Source organism: Aphis gossypii, chromosome X (assembly GCF_020184175.1).
Source record: "Aphis gossypii isolate Hap1 chromosome X, ASM2018417v2, whole genome shotgun sequence".
NCBI lineage: Eukaryota > Metazoa > Arthropoda > Insecta > Hemiptera > Aphididae > Aphis > Aphis gossypii.
The window spans coordinates 30,279,361-30,299,268 of NC_065533.1; the positions used below are offsets into that span (position 1 = coordinate 30,279,361).

A 19,908-nucleotide genomic window follows, 5' to 3' on the forward strand; every position below is an offset into this window, starting at 1 on the left:
CATCTGTGTACTTATAATTTGTCGAAATAATGCTTCAATTTCAAACTTTGGGGGTGGTTTCATATGGAAAAGTGAATATCCTTGGTGCATTATAGAGGTCAAAAGTAAACATTTGCCAACAGTTTTCAAAAAAATCGAGAAAAACAATAAAAAAAGTGACGGAAAAACAGGAATTTTTACGCAAAATCAATTTTCGACTAAATCGATTTTTTTATATGGTTGTCATTCAAAAACTGATCTCTGTAAATACTTGAAATTTTCTCCAAATGTTTATGTCAGTGTTATCTATATACAGTTAAATTTTCAAAAAATTTTGACTTTTTTTTGAGTTATCTATAGACCAGAGAAACTATCGATTTTTATGAGAATTTTTTTTAAGTGTCAATAAAAAAATGTTGGATGATCAAAAAAACTTGAAAATTTAATTCAAGGTTCCTTATGAGTTGTTCTTAATGTAGCTAAAAAAAATTAAAAATCGTTAGTCACAATTTTTTTTTTAAGCGTTTATAGTTCAAAATTTTACGATATCTGTCGAAAACGCGAAAATGTTTAAGTTGAAAAATCATAAAATTTTTCGTGTTAATAACAAAGGATTAAAAATACAACACTAAGTTTTCCATAAGTTTTCCTTCAAGTATCTATAGAGAAAACTCGAAGCATCATTATAGGAAAAAATTCAAGTACGTTTGAATTTTAATTTTTTACGAAATAGCGTAACGATAACGATTTATCCTCAAACGATTTTAAATATTTGTTATTATTCAAAAAGTATAAGTCGTCGATACTTGAAAATTTCACCAGTTATTTAGATTGGCATTTTCTTTACATGATTTAATTTTCAAAATATTTTGACTTTTTTTTAGCTATTTATAGACAATTGAAATTTTCAATTTTTCTGAAAAATTTTTTTGCCCGAGTCAAAATAATTGAAAATTGAATACAAAGTTTCTAATAAGGTATTCTTATAGTGATTAAAAAATTATAAGAATACATAGGCACAATTTTTTTTATTAGCATTTGAAGTTCAAATATTGACAAAATTCGTCAATATCATGAATATTTGAAGAATGTATAGAACATTATACAGAACCAAAATAAAAATCATTAAATTGACAAAAAAATACTTATATTCTTAAAATAAAAGATATAGGTGTAGAATTAAAAAATAATGACGTAAAATGTAGAAACAATATAATAACGAACGATGTAGGATTAATTAAACAAAATATTTGTTATATACGTATTACGTACATCAGTTGACCCAAAACTAACAAATAGTATTTCCTAACTACATTTTTTTTCATGTATGTACAAAACAAGAGAATTTTTTATTAGTAAATGACAAACCTAATGTCATAGTTAGATTTTCGGCAAAATCAAATTTAGAAGTATTATACAAAGTACAAAATATTTAAATTGATGGTATATGTAAATTGTGTCCAAAATTATTCATGCAACTTTTTTACAATTTACGAATTTCATAATGATAATTATGTACCTCTTATATTTATTTTTACTACTAAACAAACACTCAGAAATTTATGTACATTTAAACATGTATTACATAATTATAATATAAAATGGTTTCTTGTTTTCATATAGATTTTTAATTCACAATACATATAATGCTGTAAGACTTGTATTACCTACAGCTCTAATTAAGGGATGTCGTTTTTATATAGGGCTGGTGAAAAAAAATAAAGTCTTTTGGCCTAACAAAAGTTTTCAAATAATATAATTCTGAAAAAAGTTAATTTTTAAATTGCTTTTCTTACATCCATAGGTACAAGAATGCTATTGGAATGATTTGCAATCTATTTTACTCATTAAAGACGAACGAATAAATAAATTCATAAACTACATATTCAAAACTTACATCACAACAAATATAAGTTTCCCGCAAAATCTCTAGGTTGAATTTGCAACAACGACAAATCAGACAATCAACAGTTGCGAGGCTTTTCACTCTAAATTAAATAATCTATTTATCGCTAGTCATCCAAATATTTACAAGTTCATTGATGTTTTAAAAAATATTCAGTCTGAAATAAACAAAATAATACGAAGGAATAGACAAAAAAAATCCCGTCAAATTGTCGAAAAAGAAAATTAAATTCAAAAAAAATTATTAAATATAACAATAAATTATTAACTAGGTATATTTAAATACATTAGCCGTTTGAGTTAAATTTTCGCTTGTTTAAAATATATTTTATTTTATTTTTTTACATAAATGATTGACAAATAATTTCAATAATTGACAAACAATTTAACTATTATGTATTTACTTATTATACGAATTATATACTATTTTAAAATTAAAAATAAATAAACTTATTAAACAAAACATCAAGTTATGTTACATCGGGGACGTATTCGCCTAGTTTTATGAAAATGGGACGCAATTTACCTAATGCCAAAAATTCACCCTTGTGTTCTAAGAGAGACAAACAAACACTAAATGTTAGTAATATAAATAGTACTAAATAAAGTACAAAGTATAAATGTACTTACTAATGCATCACAATTTGGGTGTGGAATAAAAATTCAAAAAAGTTGAAGTGGCCTGGCTGCTAACTTTCAGGGATACTAATATAATATGAAAATTGCTGACTGACAAATCCTGATATCGTGCTTACAAATACTTGTAAATGACTTACCTACTAATTAATGACCAAAATATGAAATTGGAATGACAATGTTGGGTGGTTAACTTCACAGGCAGGGTCTACCTATCAGTTTATATCAATTTATCAATAATTACATTTTGTGTTATTTTTTTAGATTCTGAACGAAGTGATGAATATATTTATTTTACAATGATGTGTTTTTTTTTGTCAGTGTACAGAATAACTTGTCGAAATAATGTTTCAATATCAAACTTCGGGGGTGGTTTCCGATGGCAAAGTGAATATCCTTGATGCATTATACAGGTCAATAGTAAACATTAACAGTTTTAAAAAAAATCGAGAAAAACAAAAAAAAAAAAGTGACGAAAAAACGGAAATTTTTACGCAAAACCAGTTTTCGACCAAATTGGTTTTTTTCCATGGTTGTAACTCGAAAACTAATCATTGTAAATACTTGAAAATGTTCACCAAATGTTTTTTACCTATTAGTGTTGTGTATGTACAATTAAATAACAATTTTTTGAGCTATTAATAAGTAATAACTGAAATTTTCGATTTCTTTGAGAATTTTTGTTTTTGAAGAGCCGATAAAAAAATATTTGGTGGCCAAAAATATTTGAAAATTTAATACAAGGTTCCTTATGAGTTGTTCTTATTATAGTTAAAAAAAATCAAAAATCGTTAGTCACAGTTTTTTTTTATAAGTGTTTATAGTTCAAATCACAGTCAAAATCACGAAAATTTGCAAGTAATTTTGTAATTGAAAAATCATAAAATTGTTTGTGTTTATTTCTAAGGTTACAAAAATTCATCACCAAGTTTTTCATAAATTTTCTTTCAAATAGCTATAGCGAAAACTAGAAACATCGTAATAAAAATATGTTATGTGCATTTGAATTTTAAATTTTTAGGAAATCTCGTAACGATAACGATTTATTCTCAAACGATTTTAAGAATTTATTATTGTTCAAAAAGTATAAGTCGTAGATATTTGAAAATTTCACCAGTTATTTAGATTGGCATTGTTTTTGCATGATTTAATTTTCAAAATATTTCGCTTATTTAAATACTATTTATAGGCATTTAAAATACCTATTGGTTTTTGTTTAGTTTTTAGAGTTCCGTATCGTAATACGGGACCCTATTACTTTTGTTCTGCTGTCCGTCCGTCTGTTACCAGGCTGTACCTCATTAACCTTGAAAATTAGACTATTGAAATTTTCACAGATGATGTATTTCTGTTGCAATTATAACAACAAATACTTTAAAAAGTCAAACAGACATTTTATTATTATGTATTCGTAAATTTTTATGGTCATTATAAAAAAAAAAAATCCAAAAAAAAAACAAAACGAAAAATGGTGAAACATTTTGTGAACATTTCAACATACAATACTTAGTAATTATAATAATTGTAGTAATTCGTTTTTAAATTGTACCAAAAAAAAAAATTGAGTAAGTACATAGCAATCCTCGCGAATTACAATTTTTTTAAATATACATTTTAACTCGTGTGATTTATCTTGTTCACAAGAGGTGATTAAATAAAGTGGATTTTTGATAAGTCAAGCGCTGCTGATACACCTTATCGCATGTCGTATACGATTATTAGAATGATAATATGATATCCATTTTTTATATTTGATCGACTTTTATTACTATATTAATTTCGCAACAATAATTCTTTTGAACTAATTAAAAATAACACGACATTAGATCATTAATTGTGTTTACAGTAGTTGCCTTTGAGTACACATTGTTTACATCTGTTCGTACAATAGCCGTCAAGTTTTCCATTCGCTATTAGGCACATAATATCTTGTCATCGTATGAATAATGAAAAATATTCTTAGACGTTTGAAATTTTATTGATGTTGTAAGTCGATTATTTTCTACTAATTGGTGTTAAGTTTCGTTTTCACATTGGCGTTGAGCAATCTGTACAATGATTTCTGAAGGGACACATTATATAAAACGGTAAGGTCTATATTACTTTATCTTAATGTCTTATATCTAGGTACCATTTAAACTTCCAGACGTTTATAACTGTTACCTACTTGTCTAGTATTCACATGGTTTTTCTTAATACAAGACATATTAATTGATTAGATTTTGTTTAATGGACCTTGAATTTTTTTCTAATTTTTGATTCAAAGTATTTATAAACCATCTATAAATTGATTTTATAAAATAATATTTCTTCTATCTAGACTAACTTGTTTTCATCATACTGTTGTTTCATATGAAATAAATACGTATTATAAGCAGTTTGTTAGTAATATTAATGTATTTGCATTGAACATATTCTTGATGATTGACATATTTTTCTATTAACACAGTGTTTTTATACTAATTTGATGCTATTGTGTAGAATTGGAATAAAATAATATGTGTTTACATTTTCATTGACAGCTATAAACTAATTTTAATTTCATTTAAGATTTAGTGTACTATGTGTTACTGTACTATAGTTATAAATTTTAATCAGATTTATTAAGGAAATTTAACATAAAAAACCTATACTAATAATCTAATCTATGTTGAATACCTACATGGAAAATTGTGTATACAGTAGAGACCGGTTATTATAACATATTGGGTGTAATGATCTTAGATTGAAAGTTCCTGCAAAACTCCTATATTAGATGTACTAATTTGTATCGATTATAATGATGTCTGTATAATGACTATACGGATGTTATGATAGTTATTTTTGGTTATATTGGAAAAGTTTAGTCCAAAAACAAATTTTGAAGAACTAGAAAGAAAATAGAGAGTGATTTTTATAAAAAGTTCAATCTAAAATAACAGATTTTTTGAACAAAATGTTTTGAGTTATTTAATTAAAAAAAAATAATTTAATTAAGAGGATATCACCACACTCTTTGTTTTCTCTCTCTGGCCCATACGCAACATAGACAAAACGCATTTACGCAGAATCATTTTTTCTATCTTTTTAAGTAATCTTAAAATAAAATAACCCATTACAAAAAATATAGATAATAATATTTTTGAGGGAATGACATATCAATTTTATATTTTATTGTTATTTGACTTTTAAAATAAGTTGTATATTTAAACTATGTTTAAATTGTTTTGAGACCACTTTTTGACAAATTGATATGTCATTCCCTCAAAAATACTATTCTCTATCTTTTTTGTAATGAGTGTTTTTATTCTAAGATAACTTAAAATCATAGAAAAAATGATTTTGCGTAAATGCGTTTTGTCTATATTGCATGTGGGCCAGGGAGAGAAAACAAATAGTGCGCTGACATCCTCTTAATTAATTTGAATGTTTTTATCTTTACTATTTTTCTATGTGTATAATTGAAGTTAAAATTTTTTCTTTATCATTTTGGTTATAATGACTAACTGTTATTATGACCTATTTTTCTCAGTTCCTTGAATGTCATTATAAACGATTTCTACTTTATAATTAATTAGTCACCAACTTTATTTATTCACCAATTATAGAAGTCAAAATTACTTTTTATTTATTACTATTGTTTGTTTGAAATAGTAAAATAATATCTTTAAAATTATGTAAACTGTTAATTTTTTTTTATGTGCTAATTGATATTACTTGAAAATGTGTATGACATGTTAAAAAAATCTTTTCTATAAGTGTGATGTATTATTTAAGGTTTATATTTAGGCTATTGAAATAATGCAAAATAATTATTGATTATAGATGTAATAAAAATTTTCTACGTTTTTATTTATAGGTGTGTTTATACATAACTGTTATGCATTGGAGTCAATTTTATTTCTTCAGTCATATTATATAATCATTGCAAATTAAAATTATTTATTACATTAATGATCACATATAAATGTGTTTATGATTAACTAAAAGTACATGTATATTTTCACTATTGTTAGCAAAGATTATTAGTTATCGACATATAACATTAAAAGATTAAATATAATAACCTTTATAATAATATAAACTGTTTTTTAAATATCTTAATAATACATTTATTTCATTGTTATCACATTACTTTCACAGAAGAGTTAGATCTGGAGCTGTAGATGCACATCCAACAGAACCTGCCATTGTAGTAAATTATGAATTGGACGCATTTGTCCTTGGTGAAAATGGAGAACCTGTAATAGGTGATCATAAGGTAATATTTTTATTCTTTATTTTTATTTTAATTAAAAATATATCTATAAATGGTCTTAAAAATTAAAATAATTATTTAGGTGTTTTTAAAATGTTAATAAAATTTAATTTCTTTAGATTGTTGTGTAAGAAACAATTTTGATAACAATGTAACTAAACTCTAAGCAGTATTTACTTGGTAATTTAAAAAATGTATATTGAAACAATCATTTAAATTATAAACTGTACCTATTTTACTAATAATAACAACCAGAGCCGTGTCAAATAATTCAGCGTCCTGGGGCAAAATTTCATTTGGGGCCATAGGTAGTATATTAAGCGCAAATAAAGGCACTCCTTACTTTAACAAGATTAAGGCGCCCAGAGGCAATTGCCCCCTTTGCCCCCCCCCTTAATACGGCTCTGACAACAACACTGAATATCAGTTAATGTTTATTATTTCTTTACTCACTAAAGCCTAATGGTTGTGATGTAAGTAGGAATTCATTGTAAGAAATACAATATTATAATATAAGTAACAGTTTTTGTATTAAATATATGTTTAACATAAGGTTTTAAAATGTAAAAAATAAAATTATAAACATTTATAGTATGTATTTATACAATATAAGATTATTATCAAAAGAAAATACTTGAATTTTTAATATTGTGTAAATTTTGCAAAATACAAAAAATTAAAACATACTATTTATAGTGCATTTATCTACAGCTTTTAAAATATTGCTACATTTTTTTTTTTATAGGAATGTCAAAAAGTAATACATTTAAAAAGTTTGAATAGTAATACAGATTGTAGAGCATTAGCAAAAGAAGTAATACATAAATGTAACTTAATACACGAAACAAAACTATATGATGTAGAGCATTTAATTTATTATTTGCAAACTCGTTCAACTGCAAGTAATAAATACCAATAACATAAATTATTTTTAATACCTAAAATTAATTATTTAAATATAGATAATAAAATTAAAGAAGATAAAAATCAATTGGGATTGGAAAATAGTCCATCTAGTATATATCATATATGTGGTTTGATGCCCGAAGATAAAGCTAGTTTGGCTAAAATTGATGAATATATTGAAATGTTGTATGATGATATGCCTCAAAAGGTACGTGGCTCTGGATTCATACTAAAAGTAACCTGTGATAAAGATAACCTTGAAGAACTTTCATCATCAGGTATTATAATTTATAATTAATTAATGCATGCCATAACATGTTGTCTGTGTACTGACACCAATTGGAATCACAAGGTTCGTTCAGGAACAATTGAAGTCATTTGGTGTCCAATATTATTATAATATTAAAATTAACTGGTTCATTATTCCCCCTACATATTACTGAATGTTATTTTATTATTATTTACAGTAATTAAACACATGTTTTATAATATATAATTATTTGCCTTTTGGACATAAGACCATTATAAAAAAAAGTTTTTTTATATTATTTTAGAAAAATACGTACGCGCTAGGTGAGAACTGCAAAAATACATACACAGTCAACATGTTAATAATATTTAATCATATTATACAAAATTTATCGAGCTATTAGCAAATTTTTCTAAATTGTTCAATCATTATAATATAATTAATGATATATTATAATCTATTTCACATATTAAAAATTATTATCCAATGTTTTTGTAGAGCCAACCATGAGTGCTTTAGCAAGAGTTCTCCGAGAAGAATATCGCAAGAGCTTTGAACTGAGTTCAAATATAATCAATATATTTCTTTGTTTTTCTGCATATAAAATATTTCATAAAATGCTTATTGATCACAAAGTTAGTTTTTATTCTATTAATATAGTTAAAAAGTATATTTTATACATAAATATTATTGGATATTCATTAGTATTTTTTATTTTTTATTATATAGATTTGCTTGCTCTGTGTTGAAGTACTAGAATATGAATTAAATCGTTATAATAAGCTTAAAAGTCAAATAGTAAGTGCTCCTCGTGAATCTAAACAATCAAAAGTGCCAACACCTTCTAAATTGCCTGTTCCTCGAAGTGCTCCTATAACATCTAAAATTATTCGAAGCCAAATACCTATTAGTGCTAATACTAATAGTGACAGCCGAAGGCATTCAGCATCTTTTGAAAATGTAAAACAAACTGTAAAAGGTAAAATATTATTATTATTTAAATATTTATAAGACTTTACTTTTATATTATTGTATTATTTATTTTTACTGTTAAAGATAAGACACAAAAATCTTTAGACACAAATAGTATAAAAACAGGAATGATAGCTAGAAGCCCGGATGAATTAGCAATACATCAACTGAGAAGAAATTTATTCAAGTTGGGAAAGAATCAGGATCAAGCATTAAAAGGTCTACTATATTTTATTTATCAATTTATTATATGATATTTTTAAATTCTTAAGCAATATTGGCTTTTAGTGATTATGAATCTATAGGTAGATAACAACTCCTCAAATTTGTAAAATTATGAAGATTTAAGTAACCATTTATGTATACACACAATTTCACAATTCCACATAATTTTTTTTTTATATATATAACGATGCCATTTCATTTACTCAATTTCATTATTATAGATTATTATTTATTATTTAAAAATCAAAGAAATTTATACACTATTAAAATAATATTTTGAAAATATGTGAACATAAAAATGTTTTTCTTTTACTTAAAATTATTATTGTTTTGCAATTCTATAATGTCTATAACTTAATTTAAATATGTTTTTTTTAAATATATATATACGTCATACATATATTATAATATACATGTATGGCAATGTTACAATTTAAACCATGAAAAATTGTGTATAAAAAAAAAAATTGCAGATTTGTAATTGTTTATAAATGGTCATAAAAATCTACACAATTTTGAAGAATTGTATTATAACCAAATCTACTAATGTTAAATAAATATTTTTATGAACTTAATAAAAGAAAATAATAAATATTTTACTGCTACTCTATATTACTAATATAGATTAACATTTACTAAAATAACTAATAAATATACTTGGCTAATACTTTATTGTTATTTATTGAATGCTTAAATTTCATAAATTTCATTAGGTGCTGTTGAACTAATATATAACTTGACAATTGACAAAACTATGGAAGAAAAAGTTGTTCGCAAAGGCATTATTAAGTTGTTATGTCTTCTATTGGATAGGACCAGTACTGATTTACTTTTAATGAGCATTAAATTACTTATTCAACTATCAGTTTATAAAGAACATGTAGATAAAATGGTAAGTGTAATTTGATTGTAATCAGTTATCATATTTATGTATTTATAAAAAAAAAATAGATTATAATTGTATTATATTTTGTAAAATATGATTGAAAATGTCAAGATAAATGTATTTTTTAATATTATTTTCACTTTTTATAATAAAATATTTAACTTTTAAATTTATATTTTAGAAAAAATATTCAGTAGTTGAAAAATTACCCAAAATGTTCATGATGAAGAATCCCAGTTTGGAAAATTATGCTATTAAATTTTTGTACAATTTATCATTTGATGTAACTCTTAGTGATGAGATTTTAAAAGTTGGACTTTTACCAAAAATAACGGATTTAATAGGTATAAACTAATAAATAAATAAATATTAAATTTATCTTTTCATTAAAAACATTTGTGAGTAGCTATATAAATCTAATACATATACTGTATAAATTCATCTCATTACATAACAAATTACTTAATTTTAGGCACAGAAGAAAATAGTGAATTGGTATGCAGGCTATGTTATCATTGCAGCATGGATGATCGATCGCGAGCCTTATTTTCACATACAAATTGCTTATCAAAGGTGGATTTGAATTAACTTATAATTTTTATATATTGTAATAAAATTGTTTATTAATATTTCAGATTGCAGAGTTATTATTAAAATTTAATCAGTACAATTTAATATTGGCTGCATTATGTACAAATTTAACTTTAAATGAAAGAAATTCACAACTGTTAATTGCAAAGCAAGGTTTGAAACCTTTTGTTCAGTTAGCTATTGATACATCAGATTTAATGTATTTTAAAATCCTGCATAACATGTCTAGTCATGAGTCTTTAAAACCTCAATTTGTAGTATGTATTATTATATTTAATTATAATATTATATCATAGGTATATTATAAAAAGAACAGCAGTAGTTAATCTGTGTACTCTGTAAAAAAAAAAAAATTGCTTATCCAACAGAGACAATTAATGACTGAGATCATATTTGTACTTTAGTGTTAGTAAATTGGGTATTTTAGTTACATTTTTAAATTATATTTTAAAACTTAATTTAAATATCTTGAGTATACAAATTTGTTCATTACTTAGAAAATTGCTTCAACAAAATTATGTAGAAGTATAATATTTTTCTAATACAAGCATTACATTATCATCTATTATTGTGTTGTATACAGCACCAAAAATTTAAGTAAAATTGAACTTATTTGGTAACAAGTAGTATGGTTATATTCATAATTATATGTGCTTTTATGCTTTTAATCAAAAAGCTGCTGCCATTCTATCCTTTATAAACTAAATAATACCAATAATAATTAGTAATTATTTATTTTGATTTTTAGGAACTTATTGGTCATTTTGCTCATTTAGTTACTATATTAAAAGATATCGAATGCATAATTGAATGTGTTGGAATTATAGCCAATGTAAATGTTCCAGAAGTAGATTTTAAAGAACTTTTGGAGTCAAATAATTTAATTTCATGGATGGTACAATTTGTGAACAATGGTATAGTATTTTTCAATTATTATATATTGTTTAAATAATATAATCTTGGTTAATTTATATCTGAAATTTAAATATTAATAGATATAACTGATAGCTTATAAATAAAAATGGTTAAATTACTTAGTCGAAACAAATTTTTAAAAAAATATTATAAAATGTTTAATTTTATTATACTAAATATCTGTACTATTTTTAATAATATTCTGATTATTTGTAAATAATTACAAATACTGTAACTAATTATTTCAATGTAACAAGTTTCTAAAAAATCATCATTACGAAATATTGAATTTTTATATTTTTAGCATGTAAACCAAATCAAACAGTAACAGATGCAAGATTATTGATAGAAGTTATAAAACTCTTGGGGACAGTATCAAAGGATGAAAACTGTGGTGAATTACTTTATGAACATGGAACAATTCAACAAGTTATCAATTTATTAAAAAGTAAGAATTCAATATCCAAACTATAGACTAAGTGTCATACTAACATTGAGAGCATTCAACTTACAGACTGCTTTGATTTTGCCAATTTTTTGATTTGAAAAGTTTTTATAACTAATGGCATAATCATATAGTCATATGATACTATGGAGTCTTACTTTATTATTAAAACTTAAATAGTATATAATATATTAATTATCTACAGTAATTTTTGCAGTAGACATTTTTTGCCCTAAAATCAATGATATTTTAAACCATTTTGTTGGAACCAATAAATATGTAATAATATATATATGGAACCAAATATAATTAACAAAATGTTCTAATAATGTTAAATAAATAAAAAAATACATAATTTATTATTTATTTAAAAAAAAATACAATAAATTAATAAAAAAGTAAATAAAAACTGGTTTACATAAAAATTCCTTTTTTTTTAATTTAATTTTTAATAAAAGACTCAGCAACATAGACTTTTGAGTGTACATAGGTTTACTTATTATATATTTTAATTTTATTGTAGGCTAGAAATCGTAATGAATTTAATTATATTGGTGATTAACTGAGGGTGGTTATTAAGTATTTTGGCTATTGATTTAGAAAGATGGTGGTTTATTCTGGTTTTAATATAGATTCTATACTAAGTAATAACTGGATCCAATTCAAAAATCAAAAATTATACTTAAAATTGAAGATCAAAGCATGTTTTTTATTTTCAATATGAATATGTGTAAAAAAATTAGGTTAATAAATGCATTCATTGCTTTTCTTAGAGGATAAAATTTTGTGATCTGTATTCATACTAATTTTTCATATTTATTCAGTATACTATAAATGTTTAGTAATTTTAGTTAGAAAGTTATACATCTTATTATTCAAATCTTATACATGAATATATAACAAAAGAATAATTATAAATGTATTATCATACTATTAAATAATTATTATCATTATGCAGGTACTTTATTTAAATATATAAATTTATTTATTTTTGTTTTTTCAGATCAAAAGGGTGATGATGAATTAGCTATACAAATAATGTACCTTCTATATCAATTAATGTGTCATCCAATTACTGGAGATTACATTATACAAAATACAGGTATACAAAACACTGTTTAATTTATTATGTGTAATAACATATTTCTTAAATATTTGAAAGGTTATACTTATACATTACATTTAATTATAATATTTCATCGAAAATCTAAAATTAAACAATGATTACAATGTTTTGGTGAAATTAATCATATTCCATTATTAAGGATTTTTTAAAACCACCAAATAAATATTCATCATTAAACCAGTGCAGGATAATATAGATCTGCATTGTACTTAAACAATAACTTTCTTATAACAGAATATTTATTTAAACAACCCCAAATTTTATTTAGAAAACTATTTAAAGATATTAAAAAGATTTTCTCTTAACCCTGATCATTTAACTACTGAAATACTCTTCAATCACTGTATAATAAATGAAACACATATTTATTATAGGTACATTGTGCAATAAAATTATATAATAGTAATTTTAAAATACATTAAAATATTGTTTTTATTTTTATCTTGTATTAATTTCACAATTTATTCCCAATAAAATAAACTAGTTTCTATTAAAAATGTTAATTAAAATAAGTTATAAGTTACAAATGCATGTTAATGAATGTTTATTTTTGAAATCTATGCATTTGTTATATTTTTAGTACTTCTAAGCTATAATCATAATTTTGATCGCCACTACTGGTAATAAATAATAGTCACTTATTAGTTAGGAAATCCAATTAAAAAATTTAATTAAAATCTCATACACAAAATTAAACTAAATAATGTTACCATTCTTGTTTTCTAATAAATATATAAAATATTGTTTTTAATTATTCATTGATTATCTATGTCTGTTTAATAATGTTGAGGTTATAAATAACAAATTAATAATATTATAGCTGTTGATCTTCTTTTATTATGACATGTTGTATAGTCACATATTTTTATTTCTCAACAGTTTTAGATTCTGAACGAAGTGATGAATGTATTGATTTTACAATGATGTGTGTTTTTTTTTTTTTTTTTTGTTTTTGTGCCTGTGTACAGCATAACTAGTCGAAATAATGCTCCAATTTCAAACAATGGGGGTGGTTTCCGATGTAAAAGTGAATATCCTTGGTGCATTATAGAGGTAAAAAGTTAACATTTTCCAACAGTTTTCAAAAAAATCGAGAAAAATAAAAAAAAAAAATGACGGAAAAACGGCAATTTTTACGCAAAACCAGTTTTCGACCAAATCGATTTTTTTTATGGTTGTAATTCAAAAACTAATCACTGAAAATACTTGAAATTTTCACCAAATGTTAATGTCAGTAGTATCCGTATATAGTTAAATTTTCAAAAAATTTTGACTTTTTTTGAGTTATTTATAGACCACTGAAATTTTCGATTTTTTTGAGAAATTTTTTTTAAAGTGTCGATAAAAAATTTTTGGATGACCAAAAAGTTTTGAAAATTTAATACAAGGTTCCTTATGAGTTGTTTTTAATGTAGCTAAAAAAAATTAAAAATCGTTAGTCACAATTTTTTTTTATAAGCGTTTTTAGTTCAAATTTTTACGAAATCTGTCGAAAACGCGAAAATTTGCAAGTAATTTTGAAGTTGAAAAATCATAAAATTTTTTTCTTTTATAACTAAGTTTTGAAAATTTGGTACAAGGTTCTCCATACATTTTTCTTCAAATATCTGTAAAAAAAACTCTACCGGATTCAGACAAAAAATTTTTATGAGTGTTTGAAATTTAAATTTTTACAAAAACCGCGTTAAATAACGATTTATCCTCAAGCGATTTTAAATATTTGTTATTAGGTATTCAAAAAGTATAAGTCGTAGATACTTGAAAACTTTACCAGTTATTAAGATTGGCATTTTCTTTACATGATTTAATTTTCAAAATATTTTGAGTTTTTTTGAGCTATTTATAGACAACTGAAATTTTCAATTTTTCTGAAAAAATTTTTTTGAAGTGTCGATAAAATTTTTTTGGCCCTATCAAAATACTTGAAAATTTTATACAAAGTTCCTCATATGTTATTCTTATAGTGATTAAAAAATTATAAGAATACATAGGCACAAATTTTTTTTATTAGCATTTGAAGTTCAAATATTGACAAAAATTCGTCAAAACCATGAATATTTGCAAATTATTTTGTAGATATATTTCATAAAAATTTTTGTATAAGTAGCTAAGAGTTGAAAATTTTATACAAGGTTTTTCATAAGTTTAGCTTACAATTATTATAAAAGAACTTCAATTTTGTTGTATTCAGGCCATTAAAACATAAACCACCTTTTTCACCAACCACTAGAAATTATATCCTAGGTTGACAAATCATCTTCGTTCAGAATCGTTTTTCGTATACAATGATAACTATCATTGGATTCAAATTTAACACTACTATAATATATAATAATGATCCATACGGCACTTAATGTACAGCAGAGCGGTACTCACTTGCCCGCTTTTTTTTTTTTATTTATATACCAAAGTCTATTTTTCATAATTACAGATCTAACTAATATTTGAAAGTTATGTTATTTATTTTATGTTGTTGACTAATAATTAATAAGTTTAACTATATTCTTTTGAAATATTAAAATTGAATATTATTTCATTAATTAGTTACAAAAATATAGTATTTACTTTTAATGAATATGTTTTAATGTGTTTATATTCTATTTTCAGAATGTCCAATTTATATAATTGGTTTAATGCATGACCCAAATATTCGAGTTCGTAAAATGAGCAACTACTGTCTTGATATTATTAAGGTATTAATAATTATACATAAGCTCTATACAGCTACTTAAAGAACTAAATTGATCTCAATAATTATTTATTACAAATAAAAATATTGTAATTTTTTTTTTGTCCTAAAGAAAATTGTTACTATTACTTAAATAAATAAAATCATTAATCTTTATTTTATCTCCAATTTTTACTTATTTTTCTAATTATGCTAAATTATTTAGCATACTGATTTATGTTTTATCATTTTGTAAAATATAACAAAAAATATAGCACTATGTATGAATACAAAAAACAAACATTGATTAATACATTAAAATAAAACAACTAACATTAAACTCTAGTTAGTTTTTAAATACATCCAAACAAATTAATCATTTATTTCACATTAAATTAAAATATGTTTAACATATTTATATAATTTTAAATAATTATCCTTGACTATTTTTTAAGGAATTTGATGAAACATGGACCAAAAAAATAAGAGCTGCAAAGTTTTGTTGGTTTAACGCCTATTGGTTAAATATGATGAAAAATGAAAGTGATGTGCCATGTACAAAACCTAAATATGATCCTAGTAATGAAATAAATGTGTATAGTTATGGACATCAAGCAATATTAATGCCTGAAGATGGTAAGCATATTAGATGCTGTTTAATATTTACTGTATAATTTATACCAATGTATATTTTGTAGATTTTATGTATGACAAAGATGATAATATTGAAATAATGTCAACAAAATCACACACTAATAGTAGTCGGCCAGAAAGCAGAAATCTGGAAGATAGGTTTGTAATTATTTATTTTAAGAATTCTATTTATTCACTATTAATATTGGTTTGTTAATAGATTCGACTACGAACTTGATGCATTTAATGAAGAGCCATACAACATTGATAGTTATGATGATGATATTACGAGTATAGGTGGACATTTGATGCAAAAATTTACTAACAACATAATTCATTTTACAGAATAATTTTCTTTTTTAATTTATTTTGTTATATTACCACATTTTAAATTAACAACATTAACCATCTAAATAAGAAAATAAATCTTAAAAGTAACTACTTAATATGTTATTTTATATTATTTTACTTAAATCAATATATTATATATAATAGAATAATTACTACAGAAAATAATAATTTTCTTTTATTACTAATATTATACATATTATGATTTTAAGATCTTTGAATTAGTAGAAGAATACCATTAATTTATTAAGTACAGTAGTGTTGATATCTGACCAGTCATTTTTATTACTCATGCTAATCATTAATATTATAAATTTGAGATAAATATTATAATAAAATGATACTATTATTAACTATAATTTATAATAGAAGTTAAATTAGTAGTTTTGTTACTGAATTCTTAGTTCTTACTATTAAACAGCATAAAAGATTAAATAGCTTCAAAAAGCTTAATGGTAGTGAGCAAAAATTTAATTTTTATAAAAAAAAAATACATATTTTATTTTTCTATCCATATTTTATAATTTGAGTATATTAATCAACATAACTTCAAAACATTGTCAGAAATATTAACATTTACAATACACACAAAGTATATAATTATTATTTTCATTTAAAATTTAAAATAGATAATTACCATTTTTATTTGATAGACCTAGTATGATATGGGTTTATATTTTATAGATCCCTCCACTGATTTAATTTTGCAGTTTTGTGACCTAATCTAACACTATTATAATAAATTTCTACATTTTAAAAATACATTTAACTCACATTTATAAACACAAATAGTTTTTTATCATATCCACAAGTATTTAAAACAAAATTAATTCATAATATTTATTTGAATATTCATGATCTCAACATAAATTATTGCCAGCCTTATTTGTACTATTATTTTAGAATATGTTTTTCTTTTTATATTCTTGATATCTTATCAAATTAGTAAGAATATTTTTTATTATCTGTGTTTTACAATAAGCTATTATACTTACTAGTAATTATTTATATAAATACTAATTTTATTTCCATTCTTAAAATTATACAAGAAACCAAAGAAAATGTATTTTTGTTATTTTTTGTTTAAGTTTATTTTAATTAAAACATGAGTTAACCAATAATTGAACTTAAATATTCACAGTATTATTATAATTAACTAGAGTACCTACTTTTTTTGTATACTTGCTTGAAGAATTTTGTTTTTATTTTGTTTTTATATTATTTTATATAAGTAATAGAATATTTATAATTGTAATTATTATTATTATTTTGTTTGATATTTTATTAATTGTGATCTATTGCTCTTTTAACATTTGTATGACATAAACATTTTTGAAAAAGAATTTAAAAATAACTTCTTTGTTTTATAGTAGCTAGAGTACATAACATCTATATTTGTTTTATAAAAAATTTATTTGGCTTATTAATTATTTAACTTATTTATTATTTAACTTATTTATTATTTTACATAACATTTGTTTTTACACTATCTATTCTCAATTATACAACATCATAACTCATAATTTGTTTCATTAAAATTAGTTAAAACATTTACGCATAAAATTAGTAAACCTAAGCATTATAATTGTTTTCTTGCAGGCTGTCTAAATATTTAAGCAAATAAGTTTGAATCCATTTGTGTAAGGTATAATATGTATTTTATTGAACAGTGGTGTACAATTAAATTTGTATAAAAATGATTTTATAGTTTTATTACATTGTTTGATTATATCTACTTTCTATCTTCTTTATTTTTTTTCTTTGTATTAAAATCGAAAAATGTGCTACATTTAAGTTTTTACTATTTACAGTATTATACAGTAATCATTTTATTAATAATAATTAGGTAAGTGTATAAAAATATTTAATTAGTAAATTTATATTTATCGATATCTTGATATCAAATTTTGTGATATTCTAAATCATTTAAAAGCTGCCTTTTTTTTTATCTTAGTTAAATCTCAACTAATTGGATTTTAATAGCGATAAAGTACCAATTAAGTAAATTTGCAGTAATCACAATTTTGAGCGATTAATTATGTAAATAAGATAAATTAGCAGTTAGGTTTATTTTATACATAACTGCAATCAATCTATGATTTCTATTTAGTTTGGTTTATTGTGATCATATACCTACAAGTTCAGCTTTGTACGACTACACCAAAAGCTCTTAAGTGATAATAATTAAGGCTCAATATTAATACATTTTACATTTTTCATAAATATTTATAATGTGTGATAAATTGATAAATTGTAAGTACTTACTTGCTGATATTCAAAAGACCAAACCCATACATTTTTATGAAAATCATTTCATGTGAAAAAAACACTTGAATAGCAATTATTATTTTTGAAAAAACAATTAGTTTATACACCAAAAAAATTGTATTGTGTATTTTCAATTTTATTTTCATACTTAATATTCTTATTTTTTCGATATTGATATAATAAAATATATTTTAGTTTAAAAACATAAAAATAACGGATTTTAAAATAATAACTTTTTTGTACTTATGATATGAAAAAATAAAAAAAATGTTATGATACTTATGAATTAGCAAATATTGTCTACTTTATTGAGTGAATTTGGTTTCTTTACTACATTATATGCCATATGGTCTAACTGAATTCAAAATGATTTTATGACATCTAAAATTAGAATTCATTGTTTTTATTAATGTAATTGCTAATAAATAAATGTATAAATGTTGTTTAAAATGTTTAAATTATAGGGATCAAGTAGGTAACTATCCAGCTTATTTTTTGTTTGTAGTTACCTACTTATTATATGTTTACATGTATTAAATACATTATACTATTATACTATTATAGTATTATACTATACGCTGCCCTACATGTCCGGCATCCGCGTTGTGTCAAGGATGTATTTGAGAGGGCGAAGGGGGCATTCGCCCCCCTCCATCACTCGTATTTTTTCTATATAATACATTGATTTAATAATTAAATTGGATACTCATGTTTTTATTTATTTACGCGAAAAAAATAAAAATTAGTTTCCCCCCATGATAACTACTCAAATACGCCCTTGCACTGTGTATCATAATAAAATATCTAGTTCCATTGGCTATTTGGCTCCTCTAATATGTTACGATAATTTTCTTCGACATTGAATAATATATTTATAAAAAAAAAGTGTAATAAAATTTTTATAATTTTGTATCCAAA

General features: G+C 23.1%; 1 protein-coding gene across 1 annotated transcript; it reads left to right on the forward strand.

Moving 5' to 3' along the window:
* The first annotated feature begins 4,247 nt into the window (after positions 1-4,247).
* On the forward strand, positions 4,248-18,422 carry LOC114123255 (kinesin-associated protein 3). The gene is made up of 18 exons (XM_027986159.2): positions 4,248-4,607; positions 6,643-6,760; positions 7,503-7,659; positions 7,720-7,941; positions 8,412-8,548; positions 8,643-8,892; positions 8,970-9,104; positions 9,824-10,002; positions 10,178-10,340; positions 10,469-10,569; positions 10,632-10,844; positions 11,336-11,501; positions 11,807-11,950; positions 12,951-13,049; positions 15,681-15,766; positions 16,197-16,377; positions 16,440-16,533; positions 16,595-18,422. The coding sequence occupies exons 1-18, from the start codon at positions 4,576-4,578 to the stop codon at positions 16,722-16,724; spliced, it is 2,607 nt and encodes an 868-aa protein (XP_027841960.1). The 5' UTR covers positions 4,248-4,575; the 3' UTR covers positions 16,725-18,422.
* Positions 18,423-19,908: the final 1,486 nt, after the last annotated feature.

Excerpts from the sequence above, each read along its gene's own strand:
- LOC114123255 (XM_027986159.2), top strand. The coding sequence starts at position 4,576 with ATGATTTCTGAAGGGACACATTATATAAAACG. Across the intron at positions 7,660-7,719 it reads GCAAACTCGTTCAACTGCAA|ATAATAAAATTAAAGAAGAT; the intron begins GTAATAAATACC and ends ATTTAAATATAG. Across the intron at positions 10,341-10,468 it reads AAAAATAACGGATTTAATAG|GCACAGAAGAAAATAGTGAA; the intron begins GTATAAACTAAT and ends ACTTAATTTTAG.